At 36.2% G+C, this 24151-nt stretch overlaps 1 protein-coding gene across 1 annotated transcript in view; it reads right to left on the reverse strand.

The window, feature by feature from the left end:
• FSTL5 (follistatin like 5) overlaps window positions 1-24151 on the reverse strand; it is a 667318-nt gene that overhangs the window by 618615 nt on the left and 24552 nt on the right. Inside the window, exon 2 of the mRNA XM_074376817.1 lies at window positions 3311-3452. Within this exon, the coding sequence (XP_074232918.1) occupies window positions 3311-3436 (126 nt within the window). The 5' untranslated portion in view covers window positions 3437-3452. The remainder of the gene's footprint in view (window positions 1-3310; window positions 3453-24151) is intronic.

Here is a 24151-nt window from a genome sequence, read left to right on the forward strand (position 1 = left end):
GTCTAATCAGACCTCGAGATCCATTGTATCTATTATTCATTTTATAGTTTGTAGTTAATAATTAATATTTAACACCAGATAAATCTAAGACAAACAGAAAATCTCCTCTGCATTCCCTAAGTCTTACAGAACTATCGAGGTTTATATTCTTTGCAGTTTAAATAAAACTATGTAGGTTAAAAAAGCAAATAAGAGAAAACCAATTTATGTAATGCTATTAAAATAATGTATTTTAAAGTGCATTAATATTGCTTTGTTGGTTTTACTCTGATGAAATTATAGAAAAGGAAATTATTTCCAATTTATTATTAACTGTAATTAATGATATAATGTGATTATATACGTATGTCATCCTGACATACTGTAGCCAGCAGACGGAATCATTCATTCCACATGTATTTGTTCAGCGTTTACTGTGTGCTGACTTCTGTTCTAGGGGCTGTGGGATACAAGATGAATAGTAGCCTAGATTATAATGGAAAGACACATCCAACAAACTAATACATAAGTGAAATAGATATCTTGACAAATAGTGATGTGCTCTGTGAATTGAAGTAAATCAGAAAGGGGAGGCAGGGAATGTCTATGTCTGTTCCATTTCCAGTTATGGTTGGGAAAACCTAGCCAATAAAGTAGCCTATGAGCCTAATTGGAATGGGAATCAGTGGAAAAGGGGGTGACCAGGTATCCCTGGGATTCAAATAGCTACTGGTCCAAGCAAAAATAAATGCTATTAAGAGATTGGTCTTCAAGATTTTGGGAAAGGAAGGGTAGATCCCAGTGGTGTGTTAGGCAGGTAAGAGACCGGTTAGAACCCAACAGCCATGACTGCGCAGTAGAGACAAGGACCTAATCAGACAGGGCCCAATGCTCACTGTAATATAGTTAGCGTTGTAGCTAGGCCCCCATGGGTTTTTCTGTGTGTATCATGGGTAACGACATGTGCAAAAGGGGACAAGCATGACTGAGCACTGCAGGACCAAGAGCTGTCAATCAATCAAGAGACCACCTCTAAGAGAGGGTATGAGAGAAGGGGAGACAAAGACCATTGCTATCAGCCCTTGGGTCAGCCCGCCTCCCATTCTTGGAGGGGTGCTTTTCTTTCACTGATAAAACCTTTCGTATTTTTGCTACACAACTCTTCCATCTCCCATCTGAATTCTTATCTTTCTGGTAAGACAAGAACTGGGGTCTTTTCCCTCCCCCTTTTGGGGTAACAATTGGGTCAGGGTTGACAGGAAGTAGAAAGTATCTGTTGGGGTTTTTGCAGGGACCTGAACAACTCAAGGTGTGTCTTTATTCCTGTCAAATACACACACCCACACACACACAAAATCACAAAATGCCTTTTATAGCTTAATGTCACCTCTGTCCCAAGTCACTTGAAAGTTAGATATTACCATGACATTCTCTGCCTCTCTGCTTTCAAATACCAACAATCATGTATTATTTCTAACTATTTAGAGGTACAGACTAAAGAGATGGAAAAGATCGGGAGGTGACTTTGATCAATTTGGTGGACATTAGTGTTTCCAAAATAGGTTTAACTCATTGTGCCGTTTCTTTTCTTTAAAGGTTAATTGAATCACATAACAATGGAGGATAAGTAATTTATCTTCAACATCCAAAGTTAATTCAGAATCGTTTATAAATGTACTCTAATACATACAAATCTGCGGTATTATATTTTAGCAAGGGGACAATCAAAAACACCTAGTCATGCATTCTACCTGTCATTTATTTTTCTGCCATCAATTCAATTAAACAGTAGCTACTATATTCATGGCACCACAAATGAAAAGATTAGAAAGACACAGTTTCTAACCTCAAGACACCTCACTTAGGGCAGACACACAGCACAGAATAAATATTAACTGGGTCTCTAACAGCATGAGCCAATATGTTGAATTAATAATGTGTTTTGAGAACATTCATAAAGCATTTACTATTTCTAAGAGTGGGGCCAGGAAAAAACTTACTGTTAGTCCATGAAGTAGAGGAAACGGGCGATAATTAAAAGATAGTGGAACAAGACTAATTTTCCAATTGTATTTATCCAGACTAGACACACTAAGAACTTTCTCCATGTGACTAAGTTTCTACAATGCTTTTTGACACTGAAGTATATTTTATATTTTACTTATTTTCTTTTGTCTGCCTATCAAGTCTATCTTGCATGTTACATAATCTAGCCAATTGATATCTTTAATAAATGCACACATTCAGAAAACCTCTAACATTTCCAAGAATTTTGATTTGTTATCTATAGAATGAAAATACGTACATCTTCATAAGATTATTTTAAATATTAAATAAAATAATAAATTTAACAGCATAGCCTAGTATCTGGCACATAAAAATCCCAGTAAAGGTTCGCTATTTTATCAGATTACTATAATATTATGAAATAATTTCAACAAAAATATATGCAATGTAAATGCCAAAAGCATGTATTGAATGTAAGGGAGAAAATCAATATGATCGTGTTTATTTATTTTACCTATTTTTTAAAGGACAAGTGACAAGAAATTTTAAAATATATATTTTCCTTTCATAATTTAGCATTTCTTATCTTTTGTATGCTGTCTATTAAAACCAAAATGTGTTATTTACTTTTATTTGATCGAATAAAAGTTGCTTTAGTCTCTTGGTTTCAGTATCATGATCTGTTACTAAAATAAAAGCACCAGATTTATTTATTGTAAGTATATAATCTATATCATTTATAGTATGCCTAGATGTCAATTTATTTTATGCTTGAAAATATTTAACATAAAGGAATGACATATTTCCTCAACATTGGACCACCCAAAATGATAATTGTTGATGAAATTAAAATGCCTAATGATTTCTATAAAAATAAAAACTTTGTCAAACTACATGTCTGCAGATGGTATAGACATCCTTTTTGTTTAGCTTTATGGCAAATTCAAGAGCACAACATTTTTGTTTCCGTTTCAAAAGTTGTAAACTAAAATTAATATGGAAATAAGAGAAAGCATCTGGGAGTTTAGGTCTTAACGTATTTCCTTATTCTTACAAATCCTTTACTATTACTTCACGTAAACTTTTAATGATATCTTTTTAAATGACCCATCTCTATACTTTGTCAAGAGGTATTTAATTCTCCAGATTGTAAATTTCCAAAAGTACTGCCGTTTCACGTTTTACAATGTGTGTTTTTGCATGTAAATTATATTCTGAAAGCATATTCTGAAATAAGCGCTCCTAAATGAGTAGTAACTCAGACGTCGAATAGTTTAGCTCATAATCTGCAGGCACCATGAGTCAGTTCAGAATGTGATTGTACCTTGTGTCGCAATCTTATGAGAGGCTGATAGGATTTAAGGCCATATCCCGCTTCTTTGGTTGGCCTTCCTTCGGACTCCAGAAAAATGAATCCAAGAATCAAAACAGCTGGCCAGCACTTAAACATCCTTATTGGTTTACACCTGTGAAAATTAACAGTGCAAATAATCAGCAAATACATGATATACTGGAGAAATGTATCGAGAAATGTATCAAGAATTGCTCAATAGCAAATAGAAATCTCCACTGAGCTAATCGAAACTTGGTGGCAAATGTCAAAAAAATCCATCATAGGTAAGCATCTCTGAACAAAGATTATGAACCTCCTGATCATAATAAATACTGTTTGTTTGTTTCACTCATACAGCTTTATACAACATTCAATAAGTAGAAACATAGGGGCAAATAAAAATATATTGAGGAAAAATTAATAAACATAGGCTGAAAGAAAATGTACTAAAACCAGAGAAAACATTAAACTTTGATTTACTTTTAAGCATCCATACAGAATACATTTAACAACATATTTATAAATTTCTAACTCCTCATTGACTACATTTGATGAATAAAGTTTAATAAAACTGTAGCTGTCATAATTTACTGGCAAAGATCAGTGAAAGGTTCATAAGGTAGTCTTCCATGGTAGGTACAACAGAAATTATGCAGGTGGGGTATATTGAGTTATGAATGCATTTTTCCAATAGTATCTAAAGGGACATTTCCTAGAAAATTGCTTTTTAAGTGCTTTAAACTCAAGTCCTATGATTCTTTCCGCAGCTCTCTATTATTGGATATACCAGAGAAAATTGTAAAATGGCATAAACATATTACAATATAAAGTCGAAGCTCTCTTCCAAACAAATCTATGCCTTGAGTTCATCTATATTTTTCTTTATCACTTTCAGAACACATCTCTGCCCCTTTTGTGACAACAGGAGGCGCTCTTTGTCTTGCCAAATCCAATCTGTTCATCTGACATCTTGAGAAACTTTGCCAATTGACTAACCCTGTTTTTCAGTGTATTGAAACTCTCTCTCCATTATTTTCCTCCGTCTTTAACCATGCTCAAATTACCCATGGTTTAAAATAATTTCCCTCCTCTACTTTCTGAGTTTTCAGAAAGAGTTGTCTGTCTCTTTCTGTTCATTTTCTGACCAATCATACTTATCTCCTCATCACTCTTTGATAGAGATATTTTTTTTTTCCTCAAAAAATGATCACTTTAGTTGATGTCTATAACATCTGGCTCCTCTGTTTCTATGGAATTTGTAAAAATGCCTTCCCAGTCCTGTGGCAAGTTCATCCTTTTTCATTTTGCCATGAAATACTATATTTTGTTTAATTCTATTAACCATTCATCCTACTCCATGCACTCAGCCAGACATTCAGCAGAGTCTATGGTTGTAATTATATGTATTGCTTCTCATTCAGTCCCCAGATTGGTATAATTAGCCTTCTTCACAGCTCCACCTTCATGTTCCTAAAGCAACTCCTCATGGTATTCATACCCCACATCAAGCCATGCTTTTCCAGACTCTCATTCATCCACTTGATGAAGCCAGAAACAAGGGAGACACCTTTGACGTCTTCATATTAAACCCATCTCTAAGTTCTGTTAGTGCTACCTTCATAATATATCTCTCAAACATCAGTTCCTTTCTAAGACCCCTGTCACAACCCTAATTCAAGCTACTGGCACCACTTAGCTCTCGAAATGCCCCAAACCCATCATTCCTGGCCTTCCACACTTAAACACATGCACCTTCAATCCTTTTCTACACAATGGCCTGAGTCATCACCTTAAATTCAAACATCACAGTGTTGTTGCCTTTACTAGTAACTTTGGGCTATATTTATTTGTCCTTGAGATAAAGAAGAAAATCCCTGGATCCTACAAGATCCTCTAGCATCTTGGCTCTGCATGTCTTCCTTTTGTCTTCAAATAACCATTCTCCAGCCAGACTAATCTTCTTGCAGTTCTTTAAACTTATTTTGTTCATTCCTACCCTAAGGCTTTTGTATATCCATTTCCTCCAACTGAAATACATTTTTCCCCATTTATCACCCAAATACCATCACATTTCAAAAATATCCCATAGAATCGTTCCACATAACACCAAGCCAGTTACGTTTCTTGGTTACTTTGCTTACAGATCAGTCTTCCTTCATTTCAGAACATCTAATTATACACCATTAATATGAATACTTTAATGATTCTGGCTTTCTTCACTGGACTATATACCTGACTTCTCCTTCAAGTTTCATGAATGTTGGAATCTGCTTTGTTTCGCCCCCCAAGCATTAGATCACCTGGGCCTACCAAGTCGTTTGACACTTACTGGACACTAAAGGAATGAATGCATAAATGAATGTCATCTCATCTACAAGGGTAACAAGAAAGATCGTGTTTTCCTGCATTCTGACCACGTTGAATACAATTCCTATTTCCACTGCTGCTACAAAACATCTGAAAACGAACCCGGGAAAACTAAATATTTTCTTTTGCAATCCATCCTTTGGCTGTCATTTTGATGTATGGTCTAATCCTTCTCTCAGAGGTAAATATTTGTTTCACAAGACAACTGGATGGAATATTTTAAATCCAAGATAGAGACCAAGAATAAAGCCAACAATTGAGGTGAAGGAAGATTTTCGTCAGAGCTCTGAATATTATGTTCCTTCTGTTATGAGCCGGGAAAGGGAGGGAGGGAGGGGGCCTGGCAACAATCCTCTCCCATCACGATTCTTGTGAAGGTGAGGTCCTAAATATTCCAAGTGCTCATTTCAAGCTTTGTCTTTTTTGTCTTTCTCTGTCCTCTTTCTTTTCCCTTCCTAACCTCTCTGTCTCTTTTCCTTTGTGTACACACACACACACACACACACACACACATCTCCCACATCAGAAAGAGTTCATCTACTATAAAATATAGAACTAATGAACAATGAGTTAATTTTAGTAGGTGAATAAAAATCTCACACATCTTGGGTGCGTAAACTCCCACACATCAATAATTAGATCAACAGTCTCCTGAAATATTTTTTTCTCCCAAAAGGCAATAGGATAGGAATATCTACTTTAAGAAATTTCAATAAAAGTTGGAAAAATAAGTCAGCATGTAAATCTTCAGTGTAGTATATGCAGCCTATTTATACTATTTCAATCGCCTCCTACTGTGAACCATGATTAACTTTTTTCACTGGTAGTCAGGATTTTCAAGTCTAAAGTTTCTTAAAAATACCATGTTATACAAAAATAAAAATGCCTTTTCTCAGCAAAAATGACTGTACAACTGGAGTGATTTACTTGGTATTACAGATGAAGTGAAACAGAACTAACATTAAAAGTCAGATAACTTTTTTTTTTTTTTAGGAGAACACTGATTTCTATTACAGATGGGCATTTGAGCTCAGCAGTGGGGTGTTAGACAAGACAAAGAGAAAAGACTAGTTTCCGTGTTTATCTTCTGTGAATGGGTATCTCGTAAGATTCCCTCCATTGAAATATCACTAAGAAAAATACTAGAATTCAGTTACATAGTTATCAAATGGCAACTTAAACAGAAAGAGGGCTTTTCTCAGTGGATGCTCAGAAAATATCAGCTTCTTCCCTCTCCCCATCTACAGGATCCAAAGAAGTCATTATTCCATCTTGAAAAGTTTACTTGTCCACAGGTGTTCTGGAAATTGTAAATCAGCAGTAACTGATCCCATGATATACTGACTCATGATCTCACTTTCTCAGTGTAGTAACCTCTGAAAACCTGCTAGATTTCATAATTAATTGGCAGTTTGTTGACAGCTCAGGAAGAACACTGAAAAGCATGTGACTGAAACAAACAAGCTGGAACAGATGGTGAGATAATGATCCTATGACTTTTCCTCGTAACCTCAACATTTATATTAGAAGCATCAAAAATAACTTCACAAGGGGAGGGCAATGGCTCAGTGGTAGAGCACTTGCTTAGCATGCACAAGGTCTTGGGTTCAATCCCCAGTACCTCCATTAAGAAATACAAATAAATAAACTTAATTAACTCCTCCCCCAAAAGAAATAAATTTTAAAAAAGAACTTCACTATTGACTTAGAGAAAACAACATGCTTGTGTACCCAAAAGGTATCTGTCTAACTTTGAAGTTAACAAAGTTGGACTTAAAAATCATAAGGGGGATGGACAGAGGTTTCTTTCCTTCAAAAATAGTGTTTTCCTCTGAATCAAACTATTTTTTTTCACCATATGGCATAATATGCCATGTTGCTTACGGCAGTAGGGTTTAGAGTACTTATGTTATTCCGTAGATTCAATTTAGAGGCATTTTGATTTGTTTACAGATTCCATATAATTGAATGTCTAAGCATTTGGGAAGACAAAATAAGAGGGTTAAAGCATTGCCTTAGGAACAAAATGCAGCATTTGAGATAGAGAAGGAAACTTCAGTGTCACGGCTATTAATGCAAAGAAAATCAAGGATGAGCAAATCCCCAATATTATCAAATGTTTCAGAGAAGTCAAGCATCCTAAGAGTTTCACCAGGAGCACCCTCACTGTGTCTCCCTCCATCCTAGAAAGACAGCTTTCAAGAGATAGCTGCAGCACCTCCCCTGGGAAACCTTCCCTGCCAATCTCACACCAGCTCTGCTGTTCTCTGCTGCAGTCCGTGAGTGTTTACCTTGCACATGGTTATTGATTTAGGAAGGCTTCCACCCTCATATGGATATGGAAGGAAATATGCAATAAATTGGTTCTGTGACAATTAGCAAGTTTCTAAACTTCCACTGGCCTCTCTTTGCTCTGTTCCATAACAGGAAGGTGCCGAAATAATCATGGGTGATTTTCCCCTTTTTGGTATCCTGGAATTCAATGAGATGGAGAAACCTTGTGTCATGCTGTACAATCTAAGCAAAATCGATTGCCTTACTTGGACCCCATCTGTAAGAAGAAATTTATTTGCTTATAAAGTCTAGCACTTGTACCAGATTATTCCTACTGAGTAGATTTATCGATCTGGAGAGAACACAGGTTTGAGAGAGAAAATTATGATTTCTATTTTTGAGACACCTTTTGTAGTCCTATTGGAGATATTAAATGGACATTGAGATATGGAACTGAGAGCTCAGCAGAGAGGGATGTGCTGGAGACACCTGTTTGGGGTCGTTAACGTTGATATTTCTTCTCATCTCAGTATGAAATGGGAAGCGGTTAGAGAGGAGAAAAGGTCTAAAGACTAAGTAAGCCCTCAGTCAGGTTTAGAGGCTGGAAGAGAAAATTAAACGCTGCTAGGAGGTAGAGGAAGTGAGAAGACTGAAATGGCAATTTTAGAACAATGATAGATGGGCATTTTCATCAGAGCAGAAGGACTGGAGGCCAGAGCTGTCTGCATCATTCGACATCCGGTATTTTCACTGGTTTGCTTGTGTGTTCTCTGTCCAACCAGAATGTTCTCTCCATAAATATGGGTCTTTGTTAATCATTTGTGTGAATCAGAGCAGTATGTGGCACACAGCACAAGCTCAATACATAGTTTTGATTAATTAATTAGTCAATTAATTAATGGTGATGAAGTAATGAATTTTAAATTGTAGGTATAACATTAAAGGATGCTTAAAATTCTTCATGTGATCAAAAATATTCATGAAAACTAAGAAATCAATCTAGAAGCAAAAGGCTTTTCTTTAACCCCTGGATCAAAAAAGCTTTGAGCTTGGCTTTCAATCGGAGGTTCTTTTGAAAAAGCCTCACTTGTCAAAGACGGGCCTTCTCCTGCCTTGGCTCCACTGAACCTGCAAGGACCAGAGACGCTGTCCCACGTCCGTCAGGCTTGTCTGTTGCAGCGACTGTTTTCATCTCCTGACCCACTTTAGCAGGACACCCACCACTGTGAACTCTGGGGTTAAGATCTACTTTAATATTTCTCTGAGGAGGAAGTATTGTCCATGAATCCAGTTTTATAACAGGCATTGGATTCTTTCCCATTCAGGGAAGAAGATTATTTCCATTCAGCAGTGAATTATCCTCATCAGAGCAATGGATTCTCCCCATCAATGTCCTATGTCCAAATACTCATTCTAACAAGCATCACTGAACACAAAAGAAAACCAAATAATGAAAACACTAAGAGTCGTACAACCACAGGGAAAGCAACAAAGGCAGAACAGATCATGCGTACCCTACTAGACATGCTGGGATGGTACCTTCCTTGTGGTATTTAATCACCCCAAAACATTTTCTGATACAATTGCTTATATTGAATTACTCTCCAAAGAAAGAGAAACTTCTCAAGATAAAGTGTCCAAGGCTGACTCCGATCAAATTTGACCCATGGTTCTGTTACACAGTTCTACTTTGAAGACACACACAATGTGGCAGATATAAAGGGAGAGCCTATAAAAGAAGTAGCCATAGAGAAAAAAACAATTATTCAGACCTTATCCAACTGGAAGAGGGAATCTTTCACTTACATTTGCTTTAGAGCAATGTAAGGGAAGACGTAAGCTAACAAATGCTGTCATAATGGGAGAGTAATAGCTTTAATGGCCAGATTGCATGGATAAGACTGGTTCGAATCTATACAGAAGCACCAGTAAACATGGAAATTTCTTTATCCTTAATCCTATGGCTCATGTTGTGAGTGTGTCTAAAACTTTTCAAAGTAATGCTTTAAGTTGAAGGATTATAAAATGTGCAGTATACTTTTTTTCTTAATATCTGGGATAAGAATAGAATTATAAGCATTAAATAATAGGAATTATGATCATTAAATTAATTTCACTCTTTCAAAGAAGGAGGAACTTGTATTTTAATGACATCTGAGTCATTAATTCAGATGAACAAAACTGTCCAGATTTTAATCAATTATACCTTTCAATAGCAGCTTAATTTGAAGCTGAAAGATGCTAAATATAGATAAAATATATTCATTGCCATTTTAGAAGGACTGCAGTCTAAAATGCATAATAATTTAAGCTCACATTAGGAGAAAGTATTCACACTAACTTCCATTTAAGTGAAAAAAATGTATATTATCCTGCTTTAAAGTAGTGAAAATTTGACATTATGAAAAAAGCATGTTAGGGGGGAAATACTGTTTTCCAAAACCATCTTTGCTTTACAAAAGTATGTGGCAGTTACATTAAGTCTTCTGGAGCACTGAAAAAAAATTTTTAAATAAAATATTCAAGTGCAATCTATAATGCCAGATAACAAAACGGAAAAACATACTAGAGACCTAGTGTAACGCTTTCCTTTTACTTGCGAGGAACAGGAAAACCAGTGAGAATGCGGTTTGCCTATGAGATGAGCGGTGAGGGCTTGGAACACAGCTGTCCTGATGCCGAAGACACAGGTCGTATTTTTTAGATGCTGCAACATACCCAGCTAGAATCCATTCACTGTGGATTCTAGGAAAGGTACAAAGACACAAATGAAGCTTTGCTTAGAAATAGCATCTCTCTGAGCCCTTTCACCCTTGTATTTGCTACTTGCTGGGCTTCCTGAAAGCCATATGCTGGGACACCAGAGTCACCACCTCTTCAGAATCCTGTTGTGTAAGTAGAATTTTTGGAAAACTTTTTGTTTGTACATTTGTTCTATCACCATGATCTTCACTGGGAAGATGGTTATACAGAGTTATGGTTCAAGTTATACGCAGATGGTTACAGTTATTCTCCTGTAACTATAATTACATTTTCTATATGTAAAATTATATATATAATAAATATATATATAAAACTTGTGTTAGATATATAGATATAATTATATAATCATGTAGATATTTCTGGTTATACATACATAAATGGTTATATATATAATACAGAATATGTATATATATTTAAAGAATTTGTTTGTTTTTGTTTTTGCTCTTGCTAAAACAGAATTATTTCATTAAAGAATGAACTTTGGGTTTAGCTCGCTTAACCCAGGAAATATTCTTAAATTGTATAAACTTACAGTAGGCTGGACTTCCACCTGTATACACCAGTGTCTCAAATTTAGGCAGAAAAAAACTAATAAAAGCTTCAGTGACTCATTTTCAATCCTCCCAAAGAAGTCCTGGGACTTTATAAATACATCCATGATTCAACAGTCAAAAGGCATATTATGTGTAGCCTGAAGTTAACTTAATTCCCTATGTCCATTTTCATGATGACTTCAGTAGACACTATTTTAAAACTAAACTTGATTCAGTTCTTTGTGTACAGCCTATTGAATCACGTGCTGTCAGTTTCTTCTTCACAATGAATGACCTCAGTTATCTTAGAGCAGATTGGATCCTAATATTCTGGATTATGTATGTTTTTATGTACATGTAACAGACCATCATTCTCCCACTTTGCCCCATAACATGGTGAAAAGTGACAGGTCACAGTCGGGTCCTAATCTGACCGAGGTTTTGTGACATAGCTCACCTGCTGCTCTTAAATTTCTCTGCTGTTTGCCTTACCTGCCTTATGTGTGACTAGTTCAAAATAAGAAGCCACTTCAGTATGGTTCCTCTACTTCTTTTCCACTTTTTAAAACAATTTTATTTACTTTATTGTTATTTGAAGGGGGAGGGAGATAATTAGGTTTACTTATTTATTTATTTGATGGTGATACCGGGGATTGAACCCAGGACCTTGTGCATGCTAAGCATGTGCTCTACCACTGAGCTACACCCTCCCCCGGTTCCTCTATTTCTGTATTCAATTTATTACACAGGTTAAATTTCTGAGTGTTAGTTTATTTTCCCTGAAATATGACACCAAACAGGCACTTTTTTTTCTTGTTTGATAAAATGAAGATATTGATTTATAAAAACCTGACCAAAAAGTCCTTTTAATACTGAGCATGCTATAGCGGAAATAACACTCACCTAAAAGTCAAAAATGGATTAGACTTATGGCTGTGTTCCTAAACTGTTTTCTGAACAAGTGTCTCCCAGCTAATGCACAGAAGCCTCTTCATGAAGTGAGTCCTTTATGGCACCTTTAACCCTTTTCCCTTCAATCTCTCAATAGTCTCATTTCATTTCACCTTCCAGCCATCCTTTTGCAGTGCCTTTTTCCACTTTTCTTCATTTACCTGACCTCTGAAAGCTGATATCCCAGCTTAATGTTAGATTCAAACAAGAAAATTTTAATCAGAATAATAAAGTTCATTTCTCCTTTGTCTTTTTATTTTTATGTTCAATACTAGATCAAAAAAAAAAATAAGGAGCAACAGCTGCATGTCACAGTAATATAAACTGAAAGATATAAAAAATACCTTCTTTCTTTTCAAAGTAAGTACCAGCTGGAAATGATTATGCAAACCAAAACTAACCAACCACATCGATCGCAGTTTTTCTCTCTTTTCTCCTATACACTACGGATGTAACTTACTACATATTGCAAAATGGTAGCTAAAAATTAGCAATTTTATATATGCTTGGCGTGAAAGACCTGTTATTCCACTTTGTATCTAAACTACAATAAATTTGCCTATTTGCCTGATATAATATGAAAAAAATGAAAAATGATGCTTTGAAAGTTTAAACGTAATAATATATTATATGACCTTGAAGATATTGCCCTGGTTCAAGAGTAGAGAAAATTATTATAGGTTATGTCTTCTGAATTCATTGCCTTCTACCTTGATGAGCACTTAAAATGTAAATTAAGGGAGAATACAGCTCTTAGGATTGACTCTGCCTAAAATCCCAAAGGTACTATGTTATAGATTTTATTTGCTATTAAAAAAAATCATTGCAATTTTGTCAATGTCAGACATTTTAAATTCAACCTATTCCAGACCAAATTTTCTAGCAGCCTATGTTCTTTAAATCTGGAACTACACTTAGTATAGAAGGGAAAAAAAAATCTGTCACAGTTTAGCAATGAATTCCTGCATAAGAAACGACTTAATTTTCCTCTGTATTTAAAACTGAAATGCCAGCGGAGAAACTCTCCCGTTCTTTCAGACCAGCTGAATCTCAGAGGAATTTCTAGCTGAGATTCAGGAAAGTGTGGGGAGAGTCCAAGGATAGAGCCCAGAGTCAGCAGAAGTCATTGTGACCCAGTATATTTTCCAGAAGGACCTCATGCCTCCCCAGAAGGGGAGATCTTAGCCACCTGGTGTGCAGAAGAAAGAGGAAACTTGATTAAAGTTACTTCTAGCTCCCCGGGAGGGGATTCTCACAGTTTCTCAGCATCAAAACCTCCATGTTTTCCTGGGAGATAGGAAAAGCAGATAGTAAAGCATATAGATCAACTTCAGCTAGGTCACAAAAGAGGGACACATTCCCAGAGATCTGAAGCAAAGCAGACAAGAGTATTGGAAACTTCCCAGGAAACTCCTAACAGGAATTAACAGGAGCTATTCCAGCCAGGTATGCGGCCAGTGGTGACCAATGATCAAAACACAAGTCATTAATTAGCAAAAGCCCAGCAAAAGTCGAGGTAGTTTTCAGCAAGTGACGTAAGAGAACTTGCATTTTATGTTATAACCAACAGTTTTCAAAATTCACAAGTAAACTACAGATAAAAGGTTGGATTAAGAAGAAGAAGAAAAAGGAACATTTTATCAGATAGGGGAAGAAAGAAAACTGAAGACGGAAAACACAATCAGTCATACAAAGTTTTATATTGTAACAGTAAAGAGAATATTTGGGATATTTACTCAGAGACAAGGATACCATGTGCTTTCACAATCTTGATAACAAGCTATCAACATAAAATCCACCAGTGTAGGTAGCCCAGATACGTGAGTCCAGTCAATAAAACTAACAGTTTACTAGAGTCTACAACCTAGAAACACATTTTTCTAGAAGAAAATAAAGGCAAGGCACAGGGACCAATGCAATCTCTGAAAATCTCACCTGTGAGGCTTTTGGGGGTGAGTCCTTCTAATTAAATTGAGGGGTAAATACTACATGGAATGGAACTACATAAAATTGGAGCTGACTTGCCACTCCATCGAGATGCTGCCTCTAATGTGAAGGCAGCTAACAAAAATGTAGTCCCTTGCAATTCTGCAAAATCCACAGTAACTTGACAATCAATATTTTTATTTTATATATATATTTGTTTAAACCATTTTGGGTCTCAATTCCTCTTCTTCTCTGGATCATGAATATGTAAACCTCACAGCAGAATTGGTTGGGATGGAGACCAATTAACATTTATTTGCCTTCCTTTGTTCTCCTGGAATTAGAACCAGAAATGACCCTAACAATGCCTTGCAGCTAGGGGTTGAAAGAAAGGCCTCTCAAGTTTCTTTAATAAGGAAACCTATTGCCGAATGGGTCCTTGAGCACCCAGAGAGGAGCCAAGAAAATACTGAATAAAAGCTGGAAAGCCTATCAATACTTCCCTCAAGCACACTTAAATGCTTCTTTTATTTCATTATTTTTTTTGAAAAAGCAAGGTACAAGCTGGACTCAGCCCGCTGACTGTCCTGTAGTTAAACACACAATTAGCTGAGACCAACCCTTAGAGGGCAGAATTGCCCAAAAAGCACAGGGAAAAAACTACCTCAGGGAATGCAGCCGCCCCTCAGCTTTGGCTTCTGACTTCTTGTATTTTTAATAAATTTCTGACTATAGTCTCTAGTTTTTACTTTTAAATATAATGTATATAATTTCAAATTTAATGTATACAATTCATCCAAATATTTAATGGATTGGGATAAAGCCAAAATTTTTAAGAAAAAAAATCCTCCTTTTCTCAAAAATATTTTATTTTCAGCTAAAGTTTTTTTCACTTTAGTTTTTTATTTGGTCTGGAATTAATCTGAGGTGTGGCTTGAGGACAAGATTTTATTTTATTTTTATTTTATTTCATTTTACTTGCATTTTAATTTTATTCTATTTACAATTTCTGAAAAAAGTTTATCTGCTTTATAATTCTGTCCTGGTTAAATACTAGGTTTGGTGCATCTGTGATTAGGTTTTTTAAATTCTCTATTTGGTTCCATTAACTTATCTATTCCTAGGCAGATGTCACAGATTGTAATGACTGGAGTTTGATAAGAATTCTTGCTATTCAGTAAGGAAAACCCTTGGTCTTTTCTCCTTCCATATCCATTTCAGAATGAGCACATGAAGGTCTTTAGCAGAATGTGTTGCCATGCATGTTTGATTTCCATTTATTTTTAATTCTTCACAAAAATTTACTGTAGCGGTTTACTATCTAAGCAGCACACGAAATTTTTTAAACCCTTATGAAAAGCTGTCTTTAATAGGTGAATATACATTTTTTACATGTATTAAGACTGCAGACATATTTTAACAGATTTCTGCAGTTTTTTTTTTTTGCATGTGTGTTGTTTTTTAACCACTGTCTATCTTTGATTCTTTTGTTTCCTCTCCTACATTCTGTTGGATTGATACACTTTGAATACATTCTCTTTTTCTCACTTAGAAGCTGAAGAGGAGTTTCTATTGTCCAAAGTATTCAATAGATGATCTTTCTTCTGAACAAGAAAAAATCTTAAGCTTTAAATATTTTGATCTTATATGAAATTAACAAGAATAACTGCTTTACTTTTAAAAGACAATAGATTATTATATTTAAAGTCAAAAGTGATATCTAACTTCTGTTTTGTCATTTTTTCCTTGCACATCACACATTTCTAGTGGTTTACTTGCATGAAGTAAACTTTTCTATAATTTTTCAGTGTGGGTCAAAGAGAAGCAAATTCTCTTGTGTTTTGTGTCTTAAAATATCTTTGTCTTGCTCTTACTATTAGATCATATTTTAGAGAGGCTAGTCATTCTAGGTTGGTAGTGTTGCCTCTCCAGCACTTTCAAATGTCTGTGGCATGTACTGCTTTGATGACAAGTCATCTGTTAATCTATTTGTCACTCTCTAGAGGCAATGCGTTCTTCCTTGGTAGCTTTTAATATTCTCCTTGTTAATTGTTTTCTTCTGTTTTTTTTTTTTTCAGCAATTTCCTCTTGGCGAATTTCTCAATAGTACTTTGCGATTTATCATTTATTTTTCTTTTTGTGTATAATCTAATGTCTTTCCATTTAACTGTTACTTTAATGGTCTATTTGTTTTGTCAAAGTTTCAAATTGTTTTCTCTTTTAAAAATATCAACTTATTTTGTCTTTGATTTATCCTGACTTCATTTCATAATGCCTTCTTATTGTTGCACATTATGCATTCTTTTACTTATTTGATGATCTTAAATATATCAATTTATAAATTTTTCAGACTTAAAAAAATTTCTTCTAGAACATAATCATCTTCAATGCCATCTTTGCTTATTTATTTGTAGCATTGGTGGCCCCGGTCCCACATTTGCAGCTCTGGACTCCTGCCTCTGCTCAAAGCACCGCAGTATCCCCAAGCTTGTGGTCAGCTTGCCAGATCACAAGAATTTTTTTTTTTTTTTTAAAGTGACTAGCTCTCTCAATACAATAAGTTATTTAAGTTGCAGAACCAATCAGACTTTTTTCTCCATCTCAAATCAATACTATTCCAGTCCCTGGACTCAGTTTGCTTCTGGCCCCTCCATGAATTTGCATGGAAAGGTTTCTTTCCCATTAACTCAAAAGTACTAATTGTCCAGGCGACTTTACCTGCTTCTCTTGTATATCCTTCGATTTTGCCACCAAATCCTCCCCTTCCCCACAAAGTTAGACCTCTTTGATTTCCCTTATTATTATATGTTTTATGCTTGGGAAGAGCCTCAGAGAACAACTAGGGAAACAAATTCTGTTTTGTTTTGTTGTGCCTGTGTACTGACGGAGATGCGCTCACACTATAATCCATGCAAGTAATTGTACTTGCAAAGATGAACCAAATATTAACAATTTATTGTGTAGGTCCAAAAAATAAATTTGTGTTGTTAAGAATTCAAAAAAAAACATGGGTTTCACAGAAATATCATTTGCTATTCATTTAATGATTATTGTTTTGGAAATTTCCTTAGGCAATTTAAATGCATGTTTGTTAACTTCTTTCGTGATAAAAGTTAAGTGGACAATGTTTTTGCATTTATAAGTGTTTTAAAATATAAACATGGATACAAAAATGCTAATTTTACATTCTATTGGTGTATGACTGGGCCTTCACCGTAAAAGTCTGGAGAAAAGAAGACAATGCCAACCTGAACGGAGGGTCTTTTATAAATATTAGTCAAAAAGTGACATATTATTATTCAATTCATAAACTAATAGAAATGCTTTGGTGGTCCAAATTGATAATATGTGAAAGTCATGAATTTATTGGATTTACAACCCTGGAAATAATTCAAATGATGCATTAGGGAAATTTTTATACATTAAAAAAAAATCTGTCTGTTTGTAGTGATTTCCAGAAACTATAGAGCAAGTGATTAATATGCTAAATTTAACTTACTGCCAACATAAATTCAATGAAATGTGAATTTTATAAAATTTTATAAAAACTAGAGTTTTATATTTGAAAGGCATCTTAGAATTGATGTAGTCTAAAGTCAATTCTCACAGATGAGGGAAAAAAACAGTATAATGAGTCAAAATTGGATGGTACTTAGCTAATTGCTTCTAGTAATAGATGTAGACTATTTATAGACACATGTATGGGAATATGTCTAGACATAAAAGTTCCTGATACCTAGAGTTCTTTTCAAGTTTTTAATTGAAGATTCTAATTGAATACGTCCATATGAGTATATTAATATTATAGGAGAACGATATCTAGAATAAGAAATCAGGATAAAACTGCTGATAATTTCTTTATCCTGTTCTAGCAATGTGTTTGGCTATTTAGCACGCATACTTCTGTAACAGTGCTTGTAAATGACATTTTTTTCTCATTGTGGAAATGACTTTATACACAAGAGGTCAGTCACACTTTGGCAGTGTGTTACCTCCAAGTTAAATTTAACTTTGGTACCTCACTGCTCAAGACTTTATTTTTATCTTTAATTAATTTGTGTTGTTAACAGCCACTTCTTACATAAGCAGAATGCTTTGAATGTTGTAGTGTGACTTGTCATCATTTGCATTTTAAGTTTAAAAAAAAGTTCTCCCAGGGAACACAAGTGGAATTTAATATTTCCAAAAAAAAAAAAAAAAAAATCTCTGCAGGTCTTCATATATAAAAAAATATGTAAAGAAAAGTAATAAGTGAAAAGAAAACTTTGACAGTATACTTGATGTTATACAGCAAATTCTTAATTAAAACATAGTAATCAAAACACACATAATAAAAAAAAATCAAGAGAACATTATTTATGTTCTTCTCCCCAGAAGAATGTTAACACAATGCGGTATAATTGTGAAACCTTTCCAAATTGGCATTGAACTGTCTCCTGTCAGTATTAATAAGAGAAGGCATCTCTCAGTCCCACGCTTAAAACAAAATAAAATGAAAACAAAAGCAAAACCCGTTACATTGGAATCAAATATTAATTTAATGCAAATTAAATAATCCATTTCATATGAGTATCTTATGCAAATACATTTAAATAAATAATAAAACAATTTTTAAAACTTTATTGCTTTACAGATCGTACTCTGAAATACATTTGCTATGAAGGGAAGAGAGGAAGCGCTTAATCAAACAAAGCCATCAATTCCTTTTAGATTTACTCATCACAAGATTTAAAATGTGCCATTTTTTAAGAGGCAACGTGGTAGCACTATAAATACAGTTGACGAAGATGATACAGTGAGATGGCCAATATGAAGCAATAGAATTAGAAGAACCTAGAGGCATAAAATCCACACAGGTGTGGAACATTTCTCATTGTCTGAAATCACCCTGCCGTTTTAAGCAACAAACTGAAGGTCTTGTAAAATGATTTTCTCCTGCTATCCCTGAGCACTTGACAAAGTGTTTAGGAAAAAAAAAAAAAAAAATCATGTGTGTCTGGTCTTTGAGAAACTTTCACTTTGTTTTCTGTTTTCAGTGTCTCCGTAAGTTCATTCCAAAGGAATATTCCTAGATCCAAAATTCCAGTATTACCCGTATAAAATGTTCCCTCTTAACTACATTTTCCCCCGTCATCAAGTGTGTCATAAATCGATTCATGGGTTTGAAGATTATAGTCTTTTGAAATGAACTCAGTCAAGCCTGAACATTGTGAACATTTTCTATGCAACCGATTAGAAAGTGCACGAGCAAAATACCTAAGACCTATGTAAAAAGACAGGTATTACCCTTAACAATCATATGTTTCAAATGACTGATAACTACGTTAAATTAAAAAGCTCCAAAAGAATGTGATCATCTTCTTTCTGTTTTGTATTTACATTAGCTGCATGAGCTCAAAGAGAACCATAGGAAAAACTTTTTTAGATATGTGGAGGCCGACAGAGTTAAAATGATATAATAATAACAGTAGCAAACAATAGCAAGTTATCAGTTCACCTTATCAACACTTCCATAATGTAGGTGTGGTAAGAAGTATTAAATACGGTCAATGATTATGCCTTGAACATATTTCTGTGCTTACGGACATGATGTGTTCTCTTAAGCCTTGGCAATATATAATATTAGTCCTTGTTAATATATATATATCAATCCATATATATAATCTTATTATATATATAATATATAGAATCCTAATATATATAATATATGTATAATATATAACATTAGTCCATATTAACATATATGTCAATCTTAATATATAATACTATTATATATAATATATAATCCTATATATTATATATATGTATAGTATATAATATTAGTCCTTGTTAATATATACATGTCAATCCTAATAGTGGTAGCTTTAAGCCACATTGCTCATTAGATATATGAATAATGTTAAATAGAAAAGAAAATTGCTTTTAAACATCTATTTTTTTACAGACATATTCTAGCCCAAAGACTTATAGCCCATGTGAATGTGTCATTTGAATTAGACCACAGCTTGCATTATGCTCATTGCAAATGCGGCGGTCCAGTGGGTTTACATACCTTCGTCTGGTGCATTCATCAAAATTCAGTCTCATCAGATGATTTAAGAAGATGCCTAAGCCAGCAGGAACGCATTACTACACGATCACCCCTTAAATTACATAGCGTTAGAATCTCAGGTGTCATCTGGGTAATCTGAATGATCACGGGCCATGCTTTCTCACTGGGAAGATCTTCTATTATTTCTTATTTGTGGGCCAATAAAGCCCTAGTTATATTTCATACTAAACCAATAAATCCACGACAGCCTTTGTCGGCATTCACACAGAGAAAAAAGTGTGGGCTGTGCTTATAACAAGGTCACAACTGCTTCGTATCAAAAACAACTAAATTTTAGAATGGAGGACTCTTTGGCCGCTTAGGGACCAGTTCATTGATCTTCTCTAAAACTGGCCATCTGGTGGCATCGTTTCGAATTGAAGTCACGTTCCCAAAGATGTACTCTGTTCTCTGGAGGATGTGGCTAAGCCATTCAACTCCCTTTACGGAGATTATAGTCATCAAATGTCAGAATGACATAAAATTAGTCCATGGAATTGAAGAGTACCTGCTGTAGAGGGGGTTTCTCACTGAGAGAAGACTCCCTGGGCTAGGTGGACACCAGCCGCATCCAAATGAAAGTCAAGAGCTTCAGCAGGAGGCGCGGGGTGCGCGCTGACGCTGCCCGTGTCCTTCCCCCCTCGCTGACTCTCCCAGCCTCTGTATTCAGACAGGCAGACCTGATGCTGTGCCCACAGCTGTCAGATTTTGGTGGGCAAGAGAGTTTTAAATAGAGTGCTGTTCTGAGGCTCAACCAGAGAGATTCTGATTTCAGGGTCCTTAGCTGAGATCCAAGAATCTGCATTTCAAACAGGTATCCTAGGTGACCCCAGTCCTGGCAGAGAAGGCCCCAGACTTGTGAAACACTGCCCTGGACTATCTGCTCTATTCACATAGGACACAGATTAACCTCAAAGCGCACGGATTAAACTTGCACATCGCGGTCTACGAAAAATACTTGTGGCTGATGATTTGCTTCTTTGATGAAACTGAGTGTGGAATTCCAGAGCCAGGAGATCCGTTTTGTTCTAGACCTAAGCAGGGGTGGGCCGAATCACATCTATTTCAAGTATCCTGATTTACAGGGCTGGGGGCCAGAAAAAACACAGAGGTCAGATACGGGGCACTTTAGAATTTCAAAAATTTAATCTTTCCACCCTGAGAGGGAGGAACTTGGTAGCGGCGTTAAAAATCCCTGCCCTGCCAGTTCGTCAGAGTTTGACAATAGGGCACCTTTGTTAGAGGTGAGAGAGATGAAATCATTTTCAGAAGCGGGAAGAAGGTGCAATCAAGGAAACTGCAGGCATCTGTATTTCTCTGGGGGATTTTGCTATCTGCTCTCTGGGAGGAACTAATTCCAACTAATCTAGGGGAGGAAGTTGTTGGGCCCCCTAAGATTGTCAACCTGTGAACTCTCATATGCTATTCAGTTACTGTAACTAATTATTTTAAAATCTGGCTTTGGCTTAATTATTAGAAATTGATCAAAACTGTCTCAATCTGTAGCAAAGAAGTAGTAGCAATAGAATTCTAATGTTCAGAAGCTGAGAGTCGAGCTTCATCTAAGTATCTTTGTGTGCTTTTGAGCTTCTGATAATATTTGTGGTTTTCCAAAACACGAATAAGGTAGAAATGAGAGTCTGGTCTGCAGTGTACAATTAAGAAATTCCAAGGTCACACAGAGAACATTAGAAGGTCACCCTGAGTCTCCCTCTGGGGTCCCCACTCAGGTTTTCTACAGCATACAAAGCAGAAGAGGGGGACTACCCTGATGGCCACTGATGACTTTTTCTTCAACTCCCTGTGCTTTTTTTCCTCCTCATTCTTCCTTCTTCTCGCCCTCATTTGTTCCTTGTTTAGGTATTCTGTTAGAGCAGGCAGATAGCTAGATAGGAGCAGAGTAAGGGGGGCACAGACCAAATGCAGGAAACCCTACAACATGTAAGCACCAGGGGTCCCTGGGCAGAGAAAGAAAAGCAGGAACCTTTGGGCTGGTAAGTGGTCATACCTTTTTAGCTGATGAGTAGCCTGGAGACTGACAAAGAAAGGTGGGAAAAAGCAGAAATCTCCAGTGTCCAAATGCAACCTTTTGCTCATTACACCCTCATTTCAATAAAATTAGCCTTGTAGATCAGAAGAACCCATCATGCACTGACATCATGGACTAAACATGGACAAAAATCTCTCCTCCCCTCGGGAAGGTGGAGTTGGGATGAAAATCAGTGAATATGACCTCAAACCCTCCCCTCCCCAGTGAATATTCTGCCCATTCATTTTTACACCCTATGTAAGCAACTTGCCAAAGAAACTCAGGGCAGCCTGCCCGGTCTCCCCTCGAGAGTGCACTATCCATCCCTTAAAAAATCCCCACTTAGCTTTTTCAACCTCCATATATCCTCTCTGAATTCTTTTGCAGCTGGACAAGAACCTGTATTCGTGGGCAATAATTCCATGCAGCATCTTATTTTACTACAAATACTGACAACATTCAGATACTTTAAAATGATGCCCTTCTCTCAGTCTCGGTCAGTGTTTTAGCTGGGTCCAGGCACAGGGTGGCCTAGATAAATACTCCTAAATTGAAGCCATAAAGCTCTATCAGAAGTAGTTCCTTGGAAATTATGAACCTTCCTAAATTTGGGGTAACTGGCACCTTAAAGAGATGCTTCCTTTCTTCTGTGTCTGCCTCGAAGGGATTTGCAGTGAGCAAGTCTAGAACACAAAGGACAGAGATCACAGTGCTCATGTGCCCGCTTCTCCTCTGTCTGTCGGGACCCATTGTTATCTGGCGTCCCCACAGGTACCCCCGTTCTCCAGGGCTCTCTGACATTTTCCCTGTCTCCAAAGGAACCGAACTCATTGTGCTTACGTTGGAAATGCACCTAATCCTGAGAGCTGGGGAGATTGTGATCTGGCCCCAACTTTTGTAAATCACTGAAATTGTTTTGATTCTTTTTTTTTTTTTTTTTTTTTTTTTTTTGGTCAATCATAGGAGTTGGCGTGAATGAACTTCTGGTCTCTTAAAGCTCAAAATTCAGATCTGTAACCCATAGCTTCCACTATCCTCTCTTTTTCCCACACACAGTTTATTTTCCCTCACGTCCACCTCTGGGCCCCCCTAACTGTAAAATGCTGAGAAGTAAGAATAACCCGGAAACGTCAAGCGCTGTGGCATCTCAGGCGATGGAGGCTTCGTGGAAGTGCGCTGGGGGAGAATGAGCTTAGTTAGGTGACCTAGAAAGGTAACGCAGAACAATCCATTTGAAAATATGTGATGACGTTGCCCCTGAAGTTTCCCATCTTGCAAGGTGGAGTTTTTTTTTTTTTTTTTTTTTTTGCAAGGTGTATTTTAATCCATAATTGGTGGATGGGCTTCAAGCTAGCAATTACGCATGCTTTTCTGTTAAATGACACGGGAGACCACCCATTTTAATTTGTTTGGAAAGCTATCTGAAAGAAATAAAGAAAAAAAAAAAGAATTTGGTAGCTGATCAGTTTCCAAGGTGGGTTTTTTTAAACAATGCAATAACGTTCGAAGAAATTAACAATTTAACCCCTTTGGATTTTGCTCCTAGAGAAGGTAATCCCATAGTCCCTTTCACATGCTGAAGGAAAGCAGACCAACCAAGGAATTACCCTCCACGGGCCTCAGAGGAGGGGTTTTAACCGAGTGGAATCATGGCTGGTGGTCTCATATTCCCATAAATGCGCACGGCTCAGTCTGGTGGAAGAGCTGTGTTTACCACCACTGATGTTTATAATCAGTGTTAACAGAGGAAGCCGAGACCGTCAGCCAGCCAGTCCTTTTCTTCTCTTGTTAACTGGGCTTGTTATTACCGTTCCCTCAATTTCCTGGAGGATTCATGTACATAATCATGTCAGCTGCTAAGCTGGTGGGAATTGAAGCCATTCTGCATTTTGAAAGCA

The sequence above is a fragment of the Camelus bactrianus genome, chromosome 2, assembly GCF_048773025.1.
Source record: "Camelus bactrianus isolate YW-2024 breed Bactrian camel chromosome 2, ASM4877302v1, whole genome shotgun sequence".
NCBI lineage: Eukaryota > Metazoa > Chordata > Mammalia > Artiodactyla > Camelidae > Camelus > Camelus bactrianus.